This window comes from Castor canadensis, chromosome 9 (genome assembly GCF_047511655.1).
Source record: "Castor canadensis chromosome 9, mCasCan1.hap1v2, whole genome shotgun sequence".
Lineage (NCBI taxonomy): Eukaryota > Metazoa > Chordata > Mammalia > Rodentia > Castoridae > Castor > Castor canadensis.
The window spans coordinates 45,934,537-45,949,461 of NC_133394.1; the positions used below are offsets into that span (position 1 = coordinate 45,934,537).

The 14,925-nt window shown below is 35.6% G+C and overlaps 1 protein-coding gene across 4 annotated transcripts in view; it reads left to right on the plus strand.

The window, feature by feature from the left end:
- Positions 1-14,925, plus strand: part of Ank2 (ankyrin 2) — a 230,842-nt gene that overhangs the window by 179,592 nt on the left and 36,325 nt on the right. For all 4 annotated transcript variants that reach the window (XM_074041570.1, XM_074041573.1, XM_074041571.1 and 1 more), the window contains 8 exons: positions 904-1,115; positions 1,411-1,615; positions 3,691-3,787; positions 6,625-6,853; positions 7,724-7,849; positions 10,639-10,761; positions 12,156-12,188; positions 14,169-14,190. In XM_074041570.1, the coding sequence (XP_073897671.1) occupies positions 904-1,115; positions 1,411-1,615; positions 3,691-3,787; positions 6,625-6,853; positions 7,724-7,849; positions 10,639-10,761; positions 12,156-12,188; positions 14,169-14,190 (1,047 nt within the window). The remainder of the gene's footprint in view (positions 1-903; positions 1,116-1,410; positions 1,616-3,690; positions 3,788-6,624; positions 6,854-7,723; positions 7,850-10,638; positions 10,762-12,155; positions 12,189-14,168; positions 14,191-14,925) is intronic.

Here is a 14,925-nt window from a genome sequence, read left to right on the forward strand (position 1 = left end):
CATTACATGATCAATCTTGGAACTCTGACATTTACTATCTAGTTATACCCAGTCATCTATAAATAGTACTACCTCTGCCTCGATAATGAATTGTAAATGATTTCTAAAAGTAAACAACTTTCCTAATCCCCTAAAATTGAGTGATCTATTTAGTTCAGTTTTTATTACATTTCAAACCAGTCTGATATTTTGTAGTGCCCCAAACATCTACATTAAAGCAATGTATAAAGAGCCTGTGATCCCATCGTCTTGATGTTAGATAATGTGTTTGGTAAGTGATTGGCAAGGGGGAATATTTAAACCTTGAACTCATAATCTTTGATCTTTTTTCATATCCACAGTGCCTGTCGCAGAGACAACTGCCTCACTGGAGTTAAACACATAAACACAAACCTTGCCCTTTCAAGTCAGATTTTATTCCTGCACTAATTGGCTAAGAACCCAAAAGGACCATATTATTTCTTAAAACCACAATAACTAGTCTTGAGCTAACTTAGAAATTTGCAAAGAAAAGAAGTTGATACACAGCTTCCTCCCCATCACAGGAATCAAGAATAGAACAGGCTCATTTTTCAGCCAGGTTTGCCCTCATCTGTCCTCAAGTTTAAAGATGACCATGCAACACTTCATCTGGCATGAGATGCCTTTCTTTCAGTGCCCTGAAAAGTCTTAGTTTCACAAAGAAAATGTGCAAGCTGGGTGAATGTTGACAGGTCATGAAAGATTCCAACGTATTTTCTTCTGGATTTAGGACAGCCTTGCATTTGAAATTTTCCTACCATTTCAAAAAATAAAGGAGTTTTGCTGCTGTATCTGTTTACTGCTAATTGTGTCAGTGAATTTGTGAGAATGCTTTCAGAAGGAAATCTTTGCTATTTGAAGATGGGTCATTTCTTGTCTCAGTGCTGGATAGCCCAGAGGATCTGGAAAAGAAACGAATCTGCCGCATCATCACCCGTGACTTCCCACAGTACTTTGCAGTGGTGTCCCGCATCAAACAGGACAGCAACCTGATTGGCCCAGAGGGAGGCGTGCTGAGCAGCACAGTGGTGCCCCAGGTGCAGGCTGTCTTTCCAGAGGGCGCCCTAACCAAGCGCATCCGTGTAGGCCTACAGGTATGCCTATGTAGGATGCAAATAGTCCTCACATTCTCATGATCAAAAAATAGCTTTCCAAAGAAATAGAAAGTTAAAGAATCCAATGATTCCTGAGTAAGCAAATGTCACCATTGGAATCTGTAGGTCTCACAAAATTCTTTGAGCGTGCACAGGAACAGTACTAGACTTGTGATGCCAGATTTGAAATCCACCAAATGGATTGGTGAGATAAAAAGCGATGCTTTGGATCAGACATTTGACATTAAATGTAACGATGCATGGTTTAGTTTAATGTTTTTCTTTACTTTGAAAGGCTCAGCCTATGCACAGTGAGCTGGTTAAGAAGATCTTAGGCAACAAAGCTACCTTCAGCCCTATAGTCACTTTGGAACCTAGAAGAAGAAAATTCCACAAACCAATCACCATGACCATTCCAGTCCCCAAAGCTTCAAGCGATGTCATGTTGAATGGTTTTGGGGGAGATGCCCCAACTTTAAGATTACTATGCAGCATAACAGGTGAGTCATGTATAATTGTGTTAGTAGAGAATCCTAAAAGAAGAAACTCAGATATTTGTAGAAATTAAATTACCTTTATCATAAAATGGCTGCGAGGTTATAGGCAGTAAATCAGAAAAAGCATTTTTAATTACCTAGAGAAGGGCAGGTCAAAGGAAATGAACTAACATTTATTAAAGTCTATGTCAAATTTAGATACTTTATTTGTGTTGTCATTTTAATCTTCATAGTAACTCTGTGAGGAAACTGCAATTTGCTGAAAAGGAAACCGAGATTGAAAGAAGGTCTACAACTTGCCTGAGTTATATTGTAAATATTTGGCAGAGTTGAGATTCAGACACCAGCCTGCACACCTACAAATCCAAGGCATTATGGCTTCACTGGAGACTTATAACTTCTGGGGGAGAAATAGCATCTTGAATTATTTTACTTGACAGTCCAAGAAAACTGTTCTGTGTAGGAATTAGTTATGTCTTTATCATTCATTTATGGAACTAACTTTGGAAAAACAAAGTAAGGTTTTAAAACCTCGATCTTTTCAATTGATAATTGTAGTAGCTTTCAGATAACTACAAAGTTCTCAAAAGACGTTCACAAAACACCGGTTTCCTCTTGATAACAATACCTCTGTAAATGGTAAGAGGCAAGGAAAATATATGCTAATAATCTATTTTAAGACTGCATCACTTGAAAGACCGTTTCACCATTTAACAAAAATACATGGTTTGGATCATCAATAAATGTGAATGTGTTCACTTGTAAGAACAGTAACTGTCACTGGTTGTTTTGATATAGTTAGAATTTTTTTTTTTAATTTGTCCTTCATATCAGCAGAAGTGTTCATCCTTATTTCTTGACTCTAGTTCTCCCTTCTTATTAGTGCATTTTATGTTCTTAATTACAGAGAACCGTCAAGATGACCCATAATATGACAACATTTAAAAATGTATGGAATAGGATGAGTGGAAGGGGAAATCATTTGCTCTACCTATGATCTCTTTTCCAGTTGCTTATTTCTGATTACCTCTTAGCATTCCTGAATATCTTTCCCATGATTTTTGCTCTGTGGATATATAATGACCCTTCTGTGCTGTGTGGCACAATGACGAGGTTATGAATATGAAGTGGGTGAGACTGGGAATGTCTACAGCATACCCTGCCCTTGTCCTATCAAATGAAGATATCATACAGTCTGTTTATTCCAGTGCTGTGTCTTCAAATGGGCTTTTACTAAATAATACTTTCAATTTAATTAAAATTGTTTGAAAAATTAATAAGTAGATTTATGTATTAGTTTTAAAACTACCTAAATGTTTGGATTTTTGTACTTTGCTATATTGTATAACTGCTAAGACTTACATATTTTAAAAGCTTCTTAGAATAAACTTCCATAACTTTTCCATAAGCTATTTCCTTCTTTAAGAAAATTCAGTATCAAAACTTTTCTTCATTTCAAATGTATTCCTCCTATACACTTTGGCTGTTTTGTCTTCATCTGGAATTTAGTTTCTCGGTAGAATTAAGACAGGTCTTACTCAGCCTTCATGGTGACTTCTTTGCACAAAGTCCATCCTTCACCATTCATTCATTTCTTTGTTCCCTCACTCTGCAGTTTTTATTGAGCTCTTAATATTTTTCAAGCATTTCTCTTTTTCCAACCTTCAATTATACATGGAGAGGAAATTTTATTTTTTGAAAATAGTTACATAAAATATGAACGTTCATGAATAAGAGAGTATTTCATTCAGCTCCTTAGTTGGTCAGAGGATATTTTAAAATAATCAGCTGTAGGGATGAACAAACCCCAGGACCACAAAAAAAATGCACAGAGATTAAAATAATCAACTGTATACTATTCAAAATTTTCTTCCAAGCCTAGCAGTTATAATAAAAGCTTCAGGAGGCCAGGCAGAGAACATGACACTTAGTAGAGAGTTACTCAAATAACTGTCCTTAAGTTTAGTTTCCTGGATGGCGGTATTACACTGGTGAACACAATGGGAACCACGTGCTTTATGTTACAACCCAGAGCCTGGAGTTTTGCCTAACTTTCATCTACAATTGTGTTATTTCAGGTGGAACCACCCCTGCACAGTGGGAAGACATCACAGGAACCACACCACTAACTTTTGTCAATGAATGCGTTTCCTTTACGACCAATGTGTCTGCCAGGTACGCCCGTGCAGCACAGACCCTTCCTCCCCAAGTTGTTTTGGTTGCTATTGTTTTATTTTGTTTCCTAATTCTTTAAAAGTGGTTTTAGTTTGATTTCAAGTCAGGTCTACATTTACTTTCGCATTTTAGACTAAACTGCCAGGAAATATAATAGTGACAACACAGCAAAGTCCCATCAGTCAGATTAACATGTAAGGAAAATGAGTGCCTGTCTGCTTTGGCTCTATGATTCTGAATCTGACTCTAACAGTCATCACTAAGACCTCCGGGTCTTAGGAATGAGAAATTTCCTGTTGTCAACAAAATAGCCTGAATTGCTTTTTCAACAGAATAACAATAACAAAACTCCATCATGGTTTGCTTAATTAGCTTAGAGGTTTTGCTGCCTCTTATACATCCTAACATATTTGCATATTACCCATTTGTGCATTACCTCTTTAAAAAGCTGATGCTATCTAGTTTTATTTTGTGTCACACATTGCCTCAGATTTTAAACATAAATTCCCATTTGTATTGTCTTTAACTGAATGCCTTATGAGCATCTTCATGTTTTTAGATTGGATATTGCAATAACTTTGTGACTCAAGTATAGTAAAAGTGTGTCCATTTTACAGATGAGAAAACTGAAGTCAAGAGTAGTTAAAACATAAATTCCTATGGGGCAGGGAAGAAAGGATAAAAATCCATGAAGAGTTAAGGAACAGTGAGCAACAATTGCAGGGTATGTTGACACAGTGTGTAGTTTCTCACCCACGGGGTTCAACTTCTGAGTCTGCAGTTCTGTGCTTCCGGGTCTTCTGCCAGTCATGCCTCTACTTTCTATTGCAGAAGATGACAAGTTCTGGATGAGAAGTAGACCAGATGTACTGAGAAAATTAACAAGAATGTTTAGAAGAGTTGAGTTGTGAGATATATGTCATGACAGATAAAATTGGAAAAGAGAGTAACAAGCAAAGATGCAAGGACAGAAGGCAGAAGGCATATTGGAGACAGCAGCACTGATCCATGGAATCTATAATTCACAAATAATGTTTGAGTGTTGATTGGTGACACTATTTATGTGTTTATAGAAGGCTTTGTAGGGTAAAGAAGTGAAGTGTCACCATAAATATATGCAATTTGTACTTGTTAATTAAAAAATATTAAAAAAACCTCAGAGCTACTCACAAATAAAAATACTACAAAGAGAAAATAAAAATTAAAATAGGTGCAGTAAAAAATAAACTAATTTGAGAGAATATGTGAAAAATAATTATATAAAATCCAACCAGTTAAATACCACAAAAAATCATTGTGTTATTATACAAATAATTTACCTTGCAAACAGTAAAAATCAGTGACTGAAAGTGTAGTTGGATCAAGAAAAACTAATTTTGAGTGATCCAAGAACTATGTGGAATCTTAAAAAACCCTATGCTAATTAACATTCATAGAGACAAAATAGAATAGCCATACTGGGGGCTGCAGTGAGGGGTATGAGGAGCTTTTGTTTTAATATGTACAGTTTCTGTTTTGCATGAGAAAGAATTTCTGGAAGTGGAGAGTGATAATGAAAAGTACAACACTGAAAATGTACTTAGTGGTACTGAATTATACTCTTAAAAGTGGTTAAGATGCCCGGATGTGATGGTGCTTACCTACAGTGGCCGGATGTGATGGTGCTTACCTACAATGCCAGCACTCAGGATGCTGGGGCAGAAGGATTATGAGTTTGAGGCCAGCCTGGGCTATGTAGAAAGATCCTGTTTCAAACACAAACAAACAAACACACACAGATCAAGAGCAAATAATCAATGAAGACTGCAGCACACAAATAAACATTAAAACTCAACCTTCTAAAACTAATGACATAACCAATAAAATACCACTTAGAGTGGTTAAAATGGTCAACTTTGCTGTGTATATTTTACCACAATGTCAAAGAGAGAGAGAAAGATCAGGAATCTGAAAGAAAGAGAGGCTAAGTGGATAAGGAAACCTCAGAATGTTTAAAGAGTGTAGGAAATGAGCCGGTGGTAGGAGAGTAACTTTTGGAAGTATACAAATGGCAAATTGGAAAGATGTCCATCTGATGACTCTACCTTCTCCATGCAGTTATCTTTCTTATAGGCTTTGGTGAAGATGGAGTTTACAGAATGTCACAAAGGTTTAGCAACCTTCCTGTACTGAGAAAAAATGGCATCCAAACAAAAAGTTGCCAAATATGACCACAGATTTAGTTGAGTCTGGAAGTCATTCATTCATAATTTATTCTATGCATTATATGCAGAAATACTTAAGAATTCTGGAGCAGTCTTTTTAAATGATTGATTGACCCATTCTTGGTGACTGAAGAATTCTTTGGAAAAGAGCAGTGCAGTAAGGAAACGCTGGGTAAATATTATTGAAAAGCTTCAGGAAACGAAATAAAGAATAGAAAGAAGGTAGAGTCAAGGAAAATAGAAACTCATTTAGAAAGATCCCTGTCATACTATCTGATACTGGGCTTATACCACTAAAAGATTTTAAAACACTGAAGATGTATTTCAGAAGACTGGATATACAGAACGGCTTCCAAGGAAGAAAAACAGAGATACACTATTCAACAGTTGATCTTTTTAAAACCTGGCTTATCTTTCTTCTTCTCTCCCTTCTACTTTCCCATTTATCCTACCACCTTCCCTCATATACCGGTCTTTCTTTCCCTTTCCTCAAACTTCCTGTCATAATTTCTCTTTCTCACTTCCTTCTTTTTCCAAGAAATATGTGATGACAACATTGGTCATATTGAAGGAACTGATTTTTTAACTGGTATTCTTTAAACTTTAGATAATTGATTCTATTTCTGTTAATAGGTTCTGGCTGATAGATTGTCGACAGATCCAAGAATCCGTTACCTTTGCATCACAGGTGTATAGAGAAATTATTTGTGTACCCTATATGGCCAAATTTGTAGTATTTGCCAAATCACATGACCCCATTGAAGCCAGGTTGAGATGCTTCTGTATGACTGATGATAAAGTGGACAAAACCCTTGAACAACAAGAAAACTTTTCTGAGGTGGCCAGGAGCAGGGATGTAGAGGTACTGTATCAAATACACATATATGCTATACTCTTCTACCTTTATTATTAGATTATGTTTCAAACAAAATGCAATATGTAGAGTTATAAGAAAAAGAAAGACTAGTCCACATCTGGTATTAGTTTCAAGGTCAAGATCCAAAATTAGTCATTTTAACCAGCTTGGACCTATTCTATGGAAATAATCTGTGTATGTGAGTATACAAAGGGATTTATCTAAAGAACATTTTGAGGGACTGGGATGTGACGTAAGTGGTAGAGCACTTTCCTAGCAATATTCAAAAGAAAATTTGAATTTTCCAAGCCCTGAGTTCAAGTCCCAGTACCAGAGACAGAGAGAGAGAGAAATTGAGATTATTTGGAGGAAAACTATGAGTTATTAATAAACTTAAAGTATGTAAAGGACTGTAGCAATTTAAATGTTTTAGCTTTCTTGGCAGTTCTTTTACTGTAATTTTTTAATAATAAAGAAAACAATCTGGGAAGTACTATCTTTCGAGTTGATGTTGGAAGAGGATATCAGTGATTTTCTACATTACTTTTTTTGCATCAGTGTAGACCTTTGGATATTGAAATGCAGTAATCTGACTCATTGTGATGTCAAAAGTTACCCAACATGAATTTTACATTTAGGAATTAAGCATGTATTGGCTTTTGTGTGGTTACATGATCCAGAGTTAGAAATGAGGCTAGTAAATGCTTCCATGCACTTGAAGACTCATACTTGTACAAGGAGGGAATAAAGGTGCGTGCTTTGTCCCAGACAAGACAAGAAGTCAGATGGCAATGGAAATTTCCAAGTAGACCCACCACTTCTGTGTGTAAATGGCAAGTTCTAATCACAGCTATTTTGTGCTGCGTTTTCACTTAGGTGTTAGAAGGAAAACCCATCTATGTTGACTGTTTTGGCAACTTGGTGCCATTAACCAAGAGTGGCCAGCATCATATATTCAGCTTTTTTGCCTTCAAAGAAAACAGACTTCCTCTCTTTGTCAAGGTATGTGTACATGGAATTTTTTCATGAATTTTATTTAAGATCAAGGAAGGATTTGAGTTCCTTTCATAGTGGAGAGTACTTGCTTTTCAGTCATTTCCAGTGGTTTTTCAAACCATATCTGTAAAATTCTACAGTCCTGAAAAAACCCAAACATCTTTATTTTTGAAGTTCTAGGTCAACCTTTAGTTATAGACTTGTTCAAGGAGAACAAAGACAGATTATGATCAGTCTATTAACTAGAAACACATTTGATGGGAAGTTTGCTTTATAATTATTATTATTACTTTTACATGTTTTTTGCTTAGGTTTTAAAAATATGTGTGGATTTCAACAAGTGTGGAGACCAAAAGAGCTCTGATAACTTTTTATAATGAAATTTCTCAAAAGACCCAGGAGCTCCTTAGGCTAATAAGAAATTAATCCAGATAGAGGTACAGACTTGATATACTTTCATAAATGTATTTAATGAACATTTCTGAGACATATCAATGCACCATGAATTTGTTGTCTCTGTTTAGGAATATCAATCCAAGTTAGGTGTTTAGCATTTACATATAGAAGTTTCATTCTAGATTCTAATTCTAAAGAGGACTACGAATGTATGAATGAGCTATTCATGAAATCAAAGGGAAATAATGATTCTACTCTGTTTCCTGTTTCTCGCAGTTTATTTCATTAGTCTAGAGGTCCTAGTTTCCTGTCCTCCCAACAAGGCATAAGTTGGCCTCCATCGGTTTTTCCCTAGTCCTTCTTCAAGCTACAGATTCCCAAACCACTCATCAGCAAATATTCCTTTTATCATTTTAACGACTCATTATTTTCCAAGCATGAGTCTACAAACTCATTTTATTAAGTTTTCCCAAGATCTTTAAAGATTATTTCACTGTGCTATTTCTAGTTGAGTGGTTTTGCCTGAGAACTAATAGGTCCTTACAAATCACCACATTAAACAGTAACTGCTGAGTGGTAATGGATCCATGTATATAGACAGCTGTATAACTAAGCTAATATTTGATATGAATGTGAAAAAGTCATTCTACAAGTAACCCCATACAAAAGTTGGCAAAGTATCCCAATAGACATTTGTCCAAAGATGATGTAACAATGGCTAATGAGCACAAGAAAAGATGCTCAATAGCTTTGGAACTTACACATCAAAAGCACAATGAGATATCACGTCATACCCATTAGAATGGCTTTGATTAAATGAATAAATAAATACAAGATAAATGAATGTTGGCAAGTTAGGACCCTTTTACACTGCTGGTGGGAATGTAAAGTAATGCAGCCACTGTAAACAGCATGATATTTTCTCAACGCATTAAATATAGAATTTACATATGATCTAGTAATTTCACTTCTAGGCATACACCCAAAAGGACTCAGAGTAACTTACACGCTAGTGTGCTTTGCAAGATTTTCCACAATGGCCAAAAGATGGGAACAGCCCATTGACAAATGAATAGACAAACAAAAGGTGACACATATAATGGAATACTAGTCAGCATTAAAAAGGAATGAAATTCTGACACATGCTACAGTATGCATGACCTTTGAATATACATGCCAGACACCAAAGGACAAATATTGTGTGATTCCATTTATATGTGGTGCCTAGGGTAACCAAATTCATGAAGACAGAAAATAGAAGGGAAGTCAGGTACTGTGAAGAGTGAAGTCACATGTATATAGCATGTGTCACGTGCTATAATCTCAGCACTCCAGAGGCTGAGGTAGGGGAATCGTGAGTTTAAGGTCAGCCTGAGCTACATAGCAAGAACCAGTCTTGAAAAACAAACAAACAAACAAACAAACAAAAAACCCCTCAAAACAAACAAACAAAAACAAAGAAAATAGAAGGGCAGCTACTACGGGCATGGAGTTTCAGTTTGGGAAGATGGATGCATTCTGAATGAAGATGATGGTAGTGATGGCTGTACAATGATGCAAATGTACTGAATACCACTGAATTTTATACCTAAAATGGTTAAAATGATATGTTTATGTTATGAATATTTTACCATAATAAAAACAAGCGGATGAAATTCTGATACTTCCGTGTGGACGAACCCTGAAAACATGATGCTGAGCAAATAAAACAGTGCACAATTCCCCTTAGACAAGGAACCTGGGATGGACAAATTCACAGAGACAGAGAGTAGAATAGAAGTTATCCGGCTGGTGGGGTGGGCAGTTGTGTAATGGGTACAATTTCAGTTTGGGGTGATGATTGCACAACTTTATGAAGGTGCTTCTTGCCATTGAATTGTACACCCAAAATAGTGGAAAAGCACATTTCATGATATGCTTTTTTTTCAAAAAGCTATGTAAGTTCTGGAGCTCTCACATGTAGCATGATGACTATAATTAATAATTTTTGTATATTTGAAATTTACCAAGAGAGATTTTAAGTGTTCTCACCATATGCAAAAAGGGAAAGAAGAATTATGAGGCAATAGGTATATTAACTAGCTCGGTCACACTAATCATTTCATAGGGTTTACCTATATCAAATCATGACATTATATACCTTAAACAGTATACATATATATATAATATTATATATATAATTTTTATTTGTCAATCAGACCTCAAAATAATAAAGCTAAAATAGTGTAATGACATCTTAAAGTCATCACAAGCTAATTTGAAAAGAGAAAAGGAAGACCTTAGAATCCTAATCCAGCATTGACAAATGATATTTTATTTTTCTCCCTTAAATATCACCTGATTAAAATAGCAAGTATATGTCAAATGTGGATGAAGCAGGTATGTCTTTCTTGTTGAAGGTACGTGATACAACTCAGGAACCTTGCGGACGACTATCATTTATGAAAGAGCCAAAATCCACGAGAGGCCTGGTGCATCAAGCTATATGCAACTTAAACATCACCCTGCCGATTTACACAAAGGTATTGTAAAATCTGCTATTGTGCAATTCAGGCATTTCTTTCAACTCCTTTAAATTGAAGCAAAACAAAGATGCTGAATGCAAGTATTTTTGGTACCCTGTTGAAATTACAATTTTCCACTCAAGTAATAAAAAAAAGCAATTCCATCTTTTTTTTCCATGAAATGTACTTTGGTGGAAAATTTTTATTAATGTATATTGAACATGAAAAAGAATTTTTTATAGTTTTCAACTAATGTTTTAAAATAAAATAATTTGCTTTGTCTTCCTGTTGCTTTTATGTGCTCTCTTGAGACCATACAAATATGTTTTGCTCTGCTAAAATGTTAGAGTTCATTAGTTTCTGCTCACTATATATTTAACATCCTGAGTCTTGACTCCACAAAACAAGGAATTTTCTATACTTCTTTTGCCTTATCATGGCTGTCAAATTGTGTATTTTGCTTAATAATTATTCTTATAAATAGAGATCAGTCACAAAGAGGAAAGCTCATAGCATCATGTTTGACATTGAAAATTATTACTAATGATTACAAAGGAAATGAAATATCTAGCTGTAAAACCTGCATGATATATGCATGATATATATATTTGGGTTGGTATACCAACCCAAATGAGTGCAGTGTAATTGTACTCCCTTCACAAAGAAAATTCTTTGGGGTTTGTAATGCCAATTATTGGTGAGTCACCAGAGACAAAATGCCAAATAAGAACTACAAAGAAATATGTGTAGGCCACCTGAGTGATATATGAAGATGAATGAACTTTGACTGGTTTCAGGGAGCTTTAAATATGCTATAAAAAGAGAGTGTTTACATTATTTTACATCTTCTTTCTAAGTCATGACAGCTATTAATGCTGTGATGGTCAAGGATAATTTTCTGTTTAGTAACTCAAAATAAAGAGAAGAAAATGCCAAATATTACATATGTAAGATATGCTTTGGAGTTTAATAATTCTTTATTATACTAAGACTCCTACATTCTGCTTGTGTATTGAATTTTTTTTTTTACCATATGCTTATGTGTAGTTTTTAACCTTTTTAATCAATATCTGTAATGACTGGGATATCATCACTATTTCTCTTGACAAATGCCATTGAACTCATTAATGTCAAACTTTAAGTCTGCTGGTGACCCAGCAGCTGAAATCAGTATATTTATATTTCTGGCTCATTGGTCTCTTGATTGTATAGACTTTAATCAATCCTCTTTATGTATTTATTTATTTATTTGCCTGACTTCTATAAACTTTTAGTAAAAAAAAAAATCAGTATGCTGACTGATGTGCCTGTGGATGTTTGTTGGCAGAGGGTTTGCTCTTTTCTTTTCTTCTAAATATTCTACCCTTCCTTCTTTCTTTTTTCCATCTTGCGTGGCATGTTGGGGCGGCAAGGAATCAGAGTCAGATCAAGAGCAGGAGGAAGAGGTAATTTTATGACAGTGTCACTTGTTAATGGCTGTATCATTGCTGTAATCACTAGTAAGAGCACAGGATTAACCTGTGTTCTTAGAAAGGGTAGACAGATACTCTTAGTAATTAAAGGGGCAGAATTTTGTTCAACCTCTTTGAATCTGTTTTTTCATCTTGTGGGCTGACTTCAGAGTAGTAAAGTTTCCCTGTACATTTTAGCCATTTCTCTATATGCAGTGATAAATATGTCCACCAATACTGAAGACTAAGCCATTGTCTCAGCATTCTCAAAAGTTAGTCTGAAGATACCTGGGCATCAAAACTCTTTTTAGCATAGTACTAAGACATTATTTGCCATTCGAACTCCCGTACTCTCACAAGTCACAGAGGAGTTTTCCAGAGTCTGTAACGTGTGATGGCATTGCTCTGAGACTCTGTGTGTGCTTGTGTATTCTGGGTTCTAGTATTTCTCTCAGCTTTAATTTGTGATGCAGAGATTTATTTCTGCATATCTTCCAGATGGCATGGGCTCTTCAGTAACTTTTAGGAGTGTAAAATGGTCCTAAAACCAAAGAATTTGAGAATCAGTGACACCAAAAACCTTTCAGGAGCATCTAGTCCATCCATTAGGCTGTAATAATAGTGTACTGAAGAACTGTACTACTAATAAGCATTTCTCTAAAGTACCAAGAATAGTCTTTACTAAGTGGTCTACCCGCTTCATCAGTACAGATCTCTCTGAACCACCCTGTGAGGTGTTGCCATGACACCACAGAGGAAGAAAACAAGTCCTGGAGAGGTTACCGCAAATAAATAGTCATTCAAATTATATCTGCTTCAATATTTAAAGTGAATATGTGTTTCTATCCCTGATAGAGACCCAATACTCCCAAATATTATAGCAGAAATGAAAGAAATCATTGAAAAACTCTTTATATTTGCCTATTAACATACCAACTATTATTTCTAAGCCAAAGATAAGTATTATTAGCTACATGTATTTTTGAATATACTAGTAGATTTTTTTGTTTTTGAGGTACGGGAGTTTGAGCTCAAGCCCTTGTACTTGCAAGGCAGGTACTCTACCACTTGAGCCATGCCTCTAGTCCATAAATACACTATTGTTTCAAAAATGTTATTCTGATTCATTGAAATATAAGAGCATAAAGAAATATATAATAAATATTCTGAGCCCACTAGTTTAAAATGTAAGGACTTAGTAAGAGGATTGCCTTCCTCTCTTTTTTTTCCTGGTGTTTTCGTGGAGGAGCAGGATAAGTGGGGAGATCCTAGACTCATTGTCCTGCCATTTACAGCCACACACCATCAACCGATGACAAAACTGAAGCCACTCTTTCCGTTGTCAATCACTGTCACATAGTCAGTTTCCTTCCTGTACTCCACAACCCTGTCACCATCATGGTATAAAGGGACATCTACACACATTCTTTAAAAAGTGATAAAACCATGAAGCCAACTCTGCTATGCACACAAGTGAACTTTTCCCACTGGATGTGTGACTTTTCTGTTGAATACTTTTGAGCACTATTCAGGGCAATAGAGCTGACTGATACTCTTTTCAGGTTTTGGAATGCTAGCTTGTTGTTAAAAACAACAGAACTTCTGAGAAGTGTATCACCTAGCATGCTGCTTATCATTCTTGTCTGTTTCTCCACTAAATTGACACTTACGTTATAATACTGATTCCACTTTTTTCTAATATGTCACATCAAACACATCCTAGGTGGTATCTCCCTGGGGATGACATGTTAGAAAGGATTTCTCACCTGTATTGTCTAGAAGAGATTTTTTTTCAAAATTCAGAATCACTGGGACTCAGGACAAAAGTGTCACAGATGACTCTGCATTTCCTCTAACCTGTGGTGTCTGTCACCTCCACCTATAGAGTTACAAAGAGGTATTTATTGTGAATATCAGGGACTTTGAGCCAAGACGCTATGGTAACCATGCAATTTATGTTATGTTTTCTTTCAGATCGATATGACATCAGAAAAAAGTAAGATTTTAAATAAAATTGAGTTTGTTTGAAAGCTGGCTATAACAAAAAGAAGCATGAATTAAGATGCAAGCTAGTTGCCATTACTAACCACTATAATAATTATATTTTATATTGTCCTTATTAATCATTAATATATATTTATGAAAGCAGCTTGGCCAGTTAAATTTACAAATATGTCTAATTTGTGAGCTAATTAGCAGTAAAATGCAACAGTAATTCATCTAAGCATTCACTTTCTTTTGACATCCCTGTTAACCCCAGTATTGCTGTTTTGCTTGTTTAGAAAGCCACCCTACCGTTTTGTCCACCTGTTAGCATAACATTGTCATCTCATAATTTTTAAGCACTGACATGACAGTATCACTTTTTATTGAAAACAACAATTCCTTTTTTTTTGTGGTAGGAAGTCCCTGCAAAAGTGATACTGTCTAATAGTTCTTAGCTGAAGCTAACGCCCTACCCCAACCCTCCCCTTGCACTCCTTACTGTGGTGAAGTGTAACTCAAGTCTTTAGGTTGAGCCTAACAGGCTTTTGTGAAAACTTTCTGAAAAAAGAAAAAAGAAGTGCAACTAGGAGCCAAGAATGCAAAGGTTAAAACCTCCTGGATGAGATTACCAATCACAATGCTAGTGTTCCCCTATAACATATATATACATCCCTTATAGGGGATAGTTTTAAATAGTCATGCAAAAATCCTAAACTGATCTAGTACAAGAGCACTGGTTTTTACA